The 11,924-nt window shown below is 46.3% G+C and overlaps 1 protein-coding gene across 2 annotated transcripts in view; it reads left to right on the top strand.

Annotated features, from left to right (window-relative positions):
- Positions 1–2,684: 2,684 nt before the first annotated feature.
- The window catches only part of KCTD8 (potassium channel tetramerization domain containing 8), a 101,765-nt gene continuing 92,525 nt past the window's right edge, over positions 2,685–11,924 (top strand). For both annotated transcript variants that reach the window (XM_074903817.1, XM_074903816.1), the window contains exon 1: positions 2,685–3,568. In XM_074903817.1, coding sequence (XP_074759918.1) covers positions 2,725–3,568 — 844 coding nt within the window. In that variant the 5' untranslated portion in view covers positions 2,685–2,724. The remainder of the gene's footprint in view (positions 3,569–11,924) is intronic.

Here is an 11,924-nt window from a genome sequence, read left to right as displayed (position 1 = left end):
CTTATGAAAAATTACCTTTGGAGTTTCCATCAGCTTTTTTCATCAACTCAAAGACATTGTTGGGCCTAGCATATACTTATTTACAGAGGAAACCATGAGCTGACCAAATAATAGGCAGCATAGAGCACTTTAATACAGAAATGACTGAAAACATTTGATATAAAGATTTTTCAAGTGCTTCAGGCAATGGCTGTTGAGCCTAGAAAGAATGAAGCACTGATTCTCCCTTCTTTCTCTGATAATCCTGGGAAGAATTTTCTTCTTTTCCTGAGTAATATGTTAACATTTACTTTATGCATGACTTCTATGCAACCTGCCAAACTTGGGCAATCCTGTGTGGTAAATGATCTCACTCTAACATTTATCAAGATTGCATAAACACAAGTCACTAGAAAGAAGGTTTAAGATACAGTTCTGCTGCGGCCATGGGCTTCTGGAGATAAGAAATGCAATTGTCCCCTTGCTAATGGCACTGCATTGGGTATGGCAGTAGCTCAGTGCTGCTCATCAGTGTGATGCCGCAGTGACACAGCCATGCCGTCCTCTGGCACAAGTTGTCTTACACGTGGGCAAACTGTAATTCCATATTACACAGAAGAGGGTGGACAGAAAATATGTCCTCTTAGAAATCAGCAGAAACATTTCAACTGAGTCATCAGGAGAAACAATATCCCCTACAGGCAAGAACAAGACAATGAAAACTGTGTCCTCTCATGTCTTAAGGATTTGAACTTAAAGAAACATACGACAAAATGGTCAATAAACAACGATGCCCCCCTTTCTTGTTGCCCAGCAGTTTGAATGACTTTTCTGACCTTTAAGACATTGTAAACAAAATAACCAAGGAAAGAGAGAGAATTTTACTTACTTGACTATAGTCATCCCATTTTCAAAACTGTAAATCGGTTTCACTAAGTGGTCAAGAAGGGGCATCTTTCCTGCACATTTGCTCTTGTTACAAGCCCTTTCACTCCCACATAATTCTTACGTCTGAAGAATGTAATTCTTATGTTTTCTAGGAGTCTTTGCTCAGTCTTTCCAACACTCCCCACCCAGTGCCTCCCCTAGCATTAGCCATGTAAAAGCTAGGTGTTCTCTCTAAACATAGATTTAGGGTCTGTCTAGCAAATGGAGGGAGGAAGGTAGCACCACAGACTGATTCATCCCACCTTGAAAGAGGTATCTAAGATAGGTGAAATGAAGTGCTGTTGAGCTGTTTATGTTACTGCTTTAAAAGTGAGAAGTCTACACAAGTAGGTTAAAGAACATGACTAAGCTTTGGATGACTGGTCGCCTCGGTCACTGCACACCACTGAGGAGGTAACAGGCTGCAACTCTATCTTCCTGCGGAATTATGACTTTTACCCCTAGGCCTGAAGTGAGCCTTGTTTAAATGAGGCACAATTAAGGGTTGAAACCTTAACTTTTAAAGGTTTATAAAAAAATCTAAAGTGTTACCATGCATGAACCACCCAGCACAACAGTCACACTTAGATCTGGCACTGGTAGTCAAATGCAGTCAGGTTTAGGCCTCTGCTTTTACCGGCAAGAGCAGTCACACATCTCTCATCTGATACATGGGCCCAAGCCTGTGTTCTAATACATTCCAGCAGTACAGCCTGAAAGTACATGCATCAGAAATCTGGATGCAGGTGAGTTGTGGCTCTGGCTAAAAACAAATAAATAAAAAATTTTAAAATCTATTGCTTAAATAGAGTACAAATTTAGTTGCTTCATGGCCAAGAATCCAAATCAAAATCTGTCTGACATCCGGATCCTGACGGCAGCTGACTTTGACCCCAATTCCACCGTTAAGCTAGAGAGCATGTTAAGCATATCTGAAAATCAAGATCCCAGTGTGCCGTGCCCCAGCGAAGCAGCAGGACACCAAATAGCGTTTGTGTCCCGCCAGGGCCTGTTAGATCTGTACCACCAGCCCAGCTGAACACCGGTTTCATTTGTGCCCTCAATGAAATCCCTCCCTTCCCTCATGGTGAGGGCATGGCTGGTATAGGGAAAATGGTGAAAAATGCTGTCATATGCACCCTACTGGATGCTACTTTTGGAAAGACGACCATCATTCTAGCACTCTGCAAGTGCTGAACGGAGCGACAGTATAAGGGAGGCAGAGGGCTTTGGGGGGAGGCCGGGAGGTTTGGGGTTTTTTTTTGGGGGGGGGGGGAATCCAAAGCGAACCATGAAAGCCACCCAGCCGAGCCGAGAAGAGGGGAGGAGCCGGGGTAGGGGCTTGGCTCTTCCCTGGGCCGAGCCTGGCAGCGCGGCAGCGCTTTGCCAAGTGGCAGCCGGCTGCTCGGCCTTGAGGCCAGCGCGGCTGCGGGCCCCGCGCCCCCCGCCGCCGGGCGAGGCGGGGCAGGGGCGGCAGCGCTCGGGTCCGCTCGGGTCGTGCCGGCCCGGGTCACGCCGAGCCGGCCCAGCCCCCAGCCCGGCCCAGCGCTGCGCGGCCCGGCCCGGCCCGGCCCGGCCCGCCGAGGGGCCGCCGCGGGGCAGGTGAGGGCCGGCGCCGCGCCCCGGGGCCGTGCCGCCCGCCGCCGTGCCGGGGGGCGGCGGGAGCAGCGGCTCCGTCCAGGCGCTTCCGGGCGCGCCAGGCGGCGGGGGAAGGAGGAGGAGGAGAAGGAGGGGAGAGGTGGGGTGGGTGGAGGGGAGGGGAGGGAGGCCGCCTTTTTTAGGAGGGAGACCCTCCTTCGCGGCCGCCCGCTCGCAGCCATGGCTTTGAAGGAGGCGGGCGGCAGCATCCTGCCCATCAGCGACATGGTGTCGGGGCCGTCGGGCTCGCCGTTCCCCGAGGTGGTGGAGCTGAACGTGGGGGGCCAGGTGTACGTGACGAGGCACTCCACGCTGCTCAGCGTCCCGGACAGCACGCTGGCCACCATGTTCTCCCCGTGCCGGGGCGGCCCGGCGGCCGCCCGGCAGCTGCCCAGGGACAGCCGGGCGCGCTTCTTCATCGACCGCGACGGCTTCCTCTTCAGGTACGTGCTGGATTACCTGCGGGACAAGCAGCTGGCGCTGCCCGAGCACTTCCCCGAGAAGGAGCGGCTCCTGCGGGAGGCCGAGTACTTCCAGCTGGGCGACCTAGTGAAGCTGCTCTCGCCCAAGGTCGCCAAGCAGAGCTCGCTCAACGACGAGGGCTGCCAGAGCGACCTGGAGGACAGCAACTCGCAGGGCAGCAGCGACCGGTTGCAGCGGGCGGCGCTGGACAAGCGCTCGGGCTTCCTCACCGTGGGCTACCGCGGCTCCTACACCACGGTGCGGGACAACCAGGCGGACGCCAAGTTCCGCCGCGTCGCCCGCATCATGGTGTGCGGCAGGATCGCCCTGGCCAAGGAGGTCTTCGGCGAGACCCTCAACGAGAGCCGCGACCCCGACCGCCCCCCCGAGAAGTACACCTCCCGCTTCTACCTCAAATTCACTTACCTGGAGCAAGCCTTCGACCGGCTCTCCGAGGCGGGCTTCCACATGGTGGCTTGCAACTCCACCGGCACCGCCGCTTTCATCAACCAGTACAGGGACGACAAGATCTGGAGCAGCTACACCGAGTACATCTTCTTCAGTAAGTGCTGCCCGCGCCCCCGCCGCCTCCCCATCCCCGGGGGGTGCGTGGCGGTGTGCAGTTAAAAGTACCTCCGCACCCCCCCCGCTCCAACCCTTGCTGTCCCAAAGCAACATGTAGCTCGAGAGGAATTGGGGCAGCCACCTTCACCCCCTCTTTCGGCGCTGTCACCGCCACAGTTCAAATTTTCTTTTGGGGGGGGGCGGAGGGCGGGACAGGGCTGCCTGATGCCGCCGGTCGGAGCGCGGCCAGGGCGCAGCTCCCCCCGCTCCGTGGAGCCATCGGGGCTGCTCCCACCTTTCGGTGCCGAGTGTGCCGCGGGGAGGACCAGCCCCCCGGTCCCACCTGCCCCGTGTCGGGGTCTCCCGGCGGGGCGTCGCGCCGGTGCCGGAGGCTACGGCGGCGGGGAGGGGTCCCAGCCCCGCTGGCCGGGCGGGGGGTGCGGGCGAGGCGCGGGCGCAGCGCTGGCTCCGCCGCGGCGGGTTGCGGCGCTCCCTGCCAGCGAGGCGGTGCAGAGACTGCCACGGCGGAGCCCCGAGCAAGGAAGGGTTTTAATATTTTATCGCTGCGTTACCTTCCCAAGTGAGCGCACTGCGCCTGGGCACAGTCTCCGTGAGAGAAGGGGCAGCCGGGGCACGGCCAACTTCCCGAGGAGCATGAAAGGGTCTGGCTCCAAGGTGTTAAAAAAAAAAAAAAAAAAAAAAAAGGAAAGAAGAAAATAAACCATGCCGTAGCCAGTACACAAGCTCCTAAGCAACTTCGGTAGTTGGTTGTAGGTAGCCTTAAAGGTTTCAGGTCACTCGCAAATAGGAAAATCGAGCGGTGACGAATGAGTTTCAATCTGGCGAAGTGTGTAGTGCTATGTAGGGCACTGGCTGGGCAGTGGCTTCAGGTAATGAAACCGCAGCTGGATGGAGAATACCATCCCCTGGCAGAGATTTGTCTTTGAAAGGCAGAGGCAGCCTTAAACTGTACAGATGTGTTTGAAAGTCGAGTAAGCCTGTGGAAGAGAGGTGTTCTCCATTCACTTCTTTCTTCTTTGGCCTCTGCGTGGTCTCACGCTCCCTGAGCGCAGGAGGGGGATGCTTTGGTAGAGCATCTGCCTGCCTTTGTGCTGTGGTGGGAGATGCAGCCTCTAAGGAACTTCACCACCAGAGCAGCTAAACAGAAGCAACCTGTTTTGCGTGCAGAACTGGACCTAGACATGGTATTTAATAGAGGAGGGAAATTCATTAAATAGTTTACATTGTTTTATGTTATTTAGGTGGTGACCACACTTTGCTGAGCAGACTGAAGCACTTACATCGTCAAAACTATATTAAAAGAGTTTTTGAAGATTCACTGCATAGTTTATTGTCGGTTGTATTTCATCAGGATATGTAAAAATTGAGCTGTAGAGGAGCTTTACATTCTTCTGGGTGGACTTCTATCAATTATTTTACATGATTATTAAATCTCCTTTCTGAGAAAAGTGGACATACTGATTTTCTAAACAGTAGACATTTCTTATTGTTATTATCAATAGTTTGTTCTTGTTTGCTCAGAAATAGATTTGTAGATGCATAATTATTTGTGTTTGTGATGCTTATGATGCTTTGGAATTTTTTTTTGTCTGTTATGATGAGGTTGCTGTGTTGAACAGTGCTCTAATTCAGATCAGTGTTCCAAATTAATCCCTGGTGTAATACCACTGATTTATGTAGAATAAAGCCAGGGATGAATTGGATGTTGTACATCATGATTTTTGTTTCGATTTTTAGTCTTCCGGCTTACGATGTTGTAAAAAGTAAAACAGATAATTACTTAAATTGATACAGTTAACTGAAAAATTATGGTTTTGCTTAATGTTTTTGGGTGTGTTTTGTTTTTGTTTTTTTTTTTTTTACTTCTGAGTGCAAATAATGGCTGAGATAAGGTTGAAAAGATGGGGGCATATTTTCGGTTGCTGGTTATGGTTTTAGCAACCTTTTTGTTTAACAATTTTATACATTTCTGTATGATTAGATAGATTATTTTTTTCAGAAATATGGCAACATGGAGGCAAAACTTCAAAAATCACCAAAACAGGAGGAGAAACGAGCAAAACACAATGCCTGAAGTAATGCTTTAATTTTTGGGGGTTTGTTTTGTTTTTTTTTTCTTTAAACTGACTAAATGTCCAGTTGATGTAGACTGTTGATGAAAGAATACTTTATTAAATGTCCTGGATGGATTGGGTGTTTGCCATTGTTTTGCCAGACTGCTGCACAAGAATCCATCCAAGGGAGAGCAAACCTTGGAAGCTTTAGTGCTCTGCACCAGGGGTGAGAAGAGTGGTCAGGGTTACTGGCTGTAGGCTCTCCAACAGCATTAGCCAGGACCGTATTCCTTCCTCACTCACAAACAGAGCTTAATACACAAAAGCAGTCACTTTCCAATTTATGCCTTGCCACATGTTCCCATGATCCATAATTCCCCATGATGAAAGGAGGCAGTTTTGGTTGGGAGGTTGGTGATTTCAAGAGCTCCCATGGAGAATGTCCAACCCTGGACTGTGCCTTACAGACAAAAATATTGAGACAAAAAACTTTAGGGAGCCAATTCTGGTTTTGACCAGTGCCTGACACTTAATTCAGTTCTAGTGGAGAAGAAACCTAGTTTTATGTTCCACTGGAAAAAAGCCCTAGCTGCATTTGCATTTGTTACTCACAGCATGAACATCTTGATACCAGAAACTGTATTAGTTGTTGGTCTGTAATTCTGTAGCAGCCACACAAACATCTCTTTCATCATTTCTCCTGAGGACTTGTGGACAACTCTGTTTTCTAGTAGTGGTAGATAGGAAAGCAATTGGAAAAATATATGAGGGTATATACATTCTGCTCATTTCCTTAGGTTATGAGTAGCCGCATGAGTTTCTCACTGAGAGCTACTAAGGAATGTTTGAAGGCTAAAAGTTTAATCTGTGGTTTGTGGAACAGATTCCAGGTCTGTTTCTAGTATCTCTCAAACTTCAGTAGGTATTTTGTGTTTAAATGACCATCTATTACTTTTTTTAAAAAAAAATGGAAATTCCTTTATATTCCTAAACATTCCAGCAGATGAAATTCACCTTGGATACTACAGATATAATATTTAATTAATTTATGAGTTGCTTAATATCTAGGGATATTCATCTAGGGATAAATTAGCTGTTGCGGACTAATTCTGACTGAAGAACCAGAGGTCGTTTGAAACTCCTTATGAGGAAATAATGCTTCAGCCTTTAGCAACATGTCCTGACAAGTACAGAGAGAAAGACTTTCCTTCTTAGTATGCATAATTCCTATAAAAAATACTAGGTTCTTTGCCCCCAGTGGTGTGCAAGCTATCATGTATGCAATGACAGCTTCATTTATCTACACAATTACTACATGGCCAGAATTTAACTTGCACCTTGCATTGGTGGCTTTGTTCTGAAATGTGCTCACAGATCTGTTCCGTGTGTCCATTACAAATTCTGTCTCTTAATAGTCAATAAAAGGAGTAAATTTTTATGTGGTAGCAAAAAGGCTCTACCAGAGTGTACCACAAACTATTCCTTTTTTTTTTTTTTCCTCCCCTGATAGCTTGGCTCCATGCTATTGAAGCTCTCACCTTACCACATGTGAGGATGACTTGGGTCAGTTAACATGACATGAAATGCACATGCAGTTTGAGGAAGACGCTCAACTCTTTTGTTGCTTACTTTAAAGCTGCCATAGCAGACCACTGATTAATTACCTGTTGGTGTGCAGTAGGTCATGGCCTTCACAAAAGTTGCTTCTAGCTGAACACAGGAGACGAGAAACCAGGAGACCTTGCTTCACGTGGCTGCAGGCAACATAACATACCTTCAGTTAGCTGGTCTCTTTGTGAGGAAAGGATGTGATTTACATTTTTAAGCTTTTGTCTTTTTTTTTTTTTTTCATTTTTCTTCGCGGTTCACTCTATCTCCCAGTACTGTTGTGTAATGCGGGATTGCCTGTGCATGCTATTACTGTTTTTTTCTTCTGTAGAAACTAATTGGTCTTAATGGATTTTACATTTAACATCTGTTACACAATCTGACTTATGGGTGTTGAGAGCATTGTGCTCAGCTGGAAGCTTTCTGTGCTGAACTGACATGTTTATTGTAAGAAGAATGTAGTAATATTTCATGAAAAAACTTTGACATGTATTCTATTTTGACACTGCTGTTTCACATGTGACAATTTCTGTTTCCTTGTCTCTTGTTTCTTGTTGTAACAGGTGACATTTGCATGAATTTATGGTGCTTATTTTCCACTTGAAGTCACAGCACTCTGAGATGATACTGGTTGCTGTGGAAATTGTCATAAAGAAGTGATAATAATTTTGTAATCAGTGGGGAATAAGCGGTTGAGAGCAATGAACTTTTAGGAAACAATACTGTATTTTTAAAAAAACAAAACAAACCCCAGAAACCCCCAAAACTCAAACAAAACCACACCACCAAACCCCCCCCCAAAATCCGCCCACAACAAAAACAAAGCCCAACCAGCAATGTTTGCCTCCTTGCAATAAAAAGAAGAAAACAGGAGGTGACACTTGAAACATGAGTTACAAACATGTATGTAAAATATTTTGAGGTGTTAGTTGCTCTACAAATGCCAAATCCAGTTCAACATCCCACTGGGACAGCACGAGGATAGTGGGTTGGCAGATAAACCTAAACTGCTCTTCTGAGGGCAGTGGTATGAAAGTCATCCTGCAGGTGGTTTCTGTGACCATGCCAGGCTGCTCTCCATCGCTGCTTATTTGGTGGAGTTTTTGCTATGTGGAGTATGTGCTATTTTTAAAATTATTTTTTATATGGAACAAATATATCTGAAATGTGCTAGGCTAAGGAGAGAAAGGAGACCAAGACAAAAATAAAACAATGGTATTGCTTCTCTGTGGCACATAAGGTAAAGTTGGACAATTTACTTTGAGCCTGAACCAGAGCCTCAAAGATTAGAGTACAGATTTTTGATGGTAGAGGCAGACATGAAGGATTAAATCAGTATCGCAGGCACAATGTAGAAAAGCTTCAGACTTCTGACAGTATCAAGATCTAGGAATGTTTTTTCTGGTAGGACTGTTGAGCAAAGCCCTCTAAGGAGAGATTCTGTAGGCAGTCCTGCAACTTTGGAAAACTGACATAAAACTTCAGGATATTCTGCCTTATGATTCCAGCTGAACTCTACTACAATTTAAAAATAAATAAATAATAGACTACTCTTTATTCTGTCATTCTTCTAAAATATATGTCCCTGAATGTAAAGGGATGAATCAAAGAGTACAGTCATAAATTACTAATATAAGAATATCTTTCTTATACCAACACTTGACATATAATGTGTGATAATCTAGACTACTGAAACTGATATGCTGATTTTAGTCATCTTTTCAACTAAAAGACTATTTGCAAATTATTTTAAAATGTGAGATTAAAAAGAAGTTTGAACAAATTCAGCTTTTTAATAAATAAATAATGAAGACAATCTGCGTTCCTCTACAGCTGCTGTAAAGACACTGCTGAAGTGAAAAACTATGCAAGGAACCTTTTGTTTTTTCTTATGCTTCAATAAAAATTCACAAGACTGAATACAATGATTTGTGAACAGATTTTAATCATTATATACAGTTTCTGGTCTTATTACAGTAAAATCACATATTTATGTACTACAGAGCCACATTAATATTTGGAGCTGAGGACTGGAAATCTTGTGCAGTATTTTAAAAGTTAAATTAGAGATTAAGTGAGAAAATCAACTATCCTGGGTATTGTATACCAGGAACAATAATAGATAAGCAATAAGCACCTGGATACAAGCAGCTGTTATTTCTGGTGTTGGGAAATGGAAACATACTGGTTTTGATATTATCCCAGACTTGTAATTCTTGTGGATTACTTGGGAACAAAGTGACAGTGTTGAAGAAGCTGACTTTGCTGGATCTGTACTATTTTGCAGGAAAACTGCTTCTTGGTGTCAGATCACTTAATACATTTTCAGGGATTTATGACAGTAGTTGCACAGAAATGTTTACTTTTCCACAGTAGGATGAGAAAATCGTACTTTATTTTTTCTTTATTGTCAGTGTGAACTTGGTAGTTATCTACTGTTCAAGTGTAGACTTCGTGTGCAAAAGTTTTCCATATAATATTTTCAGGCACATAATTTAAAATTTGAACAGTACTGCTAATAAAATATTTTTTGCAATATATTTGCTTTCTCAGTATGATATGGCTGGTATTCACTGCTGGTTTTCTCCTTTGCAGCAAATATCACATTTATTATACTGTGATGAGAATTTGGGTAGCGAACAAAAATTCACTAAGCATTACACCAAGAGGGAGTTCATCAATTCTCACATTATCCTCTTTCTGCCACAGTTCCACATTTACACATAGGTCTCTAGAAATGAAAAACTGCTCAGGCAGCTCTCACAGATGTCAAAAGTAGAATCATAGAATGATTTGGGTTGGAAGGGACCTTAAAGACCGCTTACTTCCAGCCCCCCTGCCCTGGGCAGGGACACCTTTCACTAGACCAGGTTGCCCAAAGCCCCGTCCAACCTGGCCTTGAACACTGCCAGGGAGGGGGCAGCCACAGCTTCTCTGGGCAACCTGTGCCAGTGTCTCACCACCCTCATAGTGAAGAATTTCTTCCTTATATTTAATCTAAATCTACCCTCTTCCAGTTTAAAATCACTACCCCCTGTCCTGTCACTATGTGCCCTTGTAAAAAGTCCCTCCTCATCTTTCCTGCAGGTCCCCTTTAAGTACTGGAAGGCTGCTATAAGGTCTCCCCAGAGTCTTCTCCTATCCAGGCTGAGCAACCCCAACTCTCTCAGCCTGTCCTCATAGGGAAGGTGCTCCAGCCCCCTGATCATCTTCCTCTAGACTTGCTCCAACAGGTCCATGTCCTTCTTATACAGAACTGAACTCAGTACTCCAGGTGGGCTCTCAGGAGAGCAGAACAGAAGCAGGGAATCATCGCCTTCAATGCTGCTGGCCACAGTTCTCTTGATGCAGCCCAGAATACAGCTGGTTTTCTGGGCTGCAAGCACATGTTGCCAGGTCATGTTGAGCTTCTTGTCAACCAATACCCCCAAGTCCTCCGTGAGGCTGCTCCCAACCCACTCATTGCCCAGCCTATATTTTTGCTTGGGATTGCCCTGACCCATGTGCAGGACCTTGCACTTCATGAGGTTCACAGGGGCCCACCTCTCAAGCCTGTCCAGGTCCCTCTGGATGACATCCCTTCCCTCCAGCATGTTGACCACACCACACAGCTTGGTGTCATCAGCAAACTTGCTGAGGGTGCACTCAATCCCACTGGCCGTGTCACCAACAAAGATGTTAAACAGTGATGGTCCCAATACTGACCTCTGAGGAACACCACTGGTCACTGCTCTCCACTTGAACATCGAGCTGTTGACTGCAACTCTTTGAGTAGAACCATCAAGCCAGCTCCTTCTCTGCCAAGTTGTCCATCTGACAAACCTATGTCTCTCCAATTTAGAGACAATGATGTCATGTGGGACAGCATCAGATGCTTTGCACAAGTCCCGGTAGATGACATCAGATGCTCTTCCCTTCTCCACCAATGCTGTAACCCCGTGAAGCCATGTTGACTGTCACCAATCACCTCCTTATTTTCCATGTCCCCTAGCATAGCTTGCAGAAGGATCTGCTCCATGATTTTGCCAGGCACAGAGATGAGACTGACTGGCCTATAGTTCCCCTGGTCTTCCTTCTTTCCTTCTTTAAAAATGGGAGTTATGTTTCCCCTCTTCCAGTCAGTGGGAACTTCACCAGACTGCCATGACTTATCAAGTATGATGGATAGTGGCTTAACCACCCACCAGTTTCCTCAGGACCTGCGAATGCATCTCGTCGGGTCCCATGGACTTATGTGCCTTAAGGTTGTTTAGATGGTCTTGAACCTGATCTTCTATAGTGGGCAGTTCTGCATTCTCCCAGTCCCCTCCTTTGCCTTCTGCATCCTGGGCCATGTGGCTGGAGCCCTTGCCAGTGAAGACTGAGGCAAAAAAATCAGTCAGTACCTCAGCCTTCTCCATATCCCAGGTAACCAGAGGTCTCCTGTTTCCTTTCAGAGGGGGCCTAAATTTTCACTAGTCTTCCTTTTATCACTGACATACCTCTAGAAGCTTTCCTTGTTGTCCTTGACATCCCTGGCCAGACTTAATTCTATCAGGGCTTTGGCTTTTGTAACCTGACCCCTGGCTACTCGCACAATTTCTCTGTATTCCTCCCAGGCCCCTGTCCTTGCTTCCACCCTCTGTAGGCTTCCTTTCTGTGTTTGAGCCTGTCCAGGACCAGCTTGTTCAT

The sequence above is a fragment of the Athene noctua genome, chromosome 4, assembly GCF_965140245.1.
Source record: "Athene noctua chromosome 4, bAthNoc1.hap1.1, whole genome shotgun sequence".
Lineage (NCBI taxonomy): Eukaryota > Metazoa > Chordata > Aves > Strigiformes > Strigidae > Athene > Athene noctua.
Note: the sequence above shows the minus strand (reverse complement) of the source record. Positions and strands in the feature narration are given on the sequence as shown.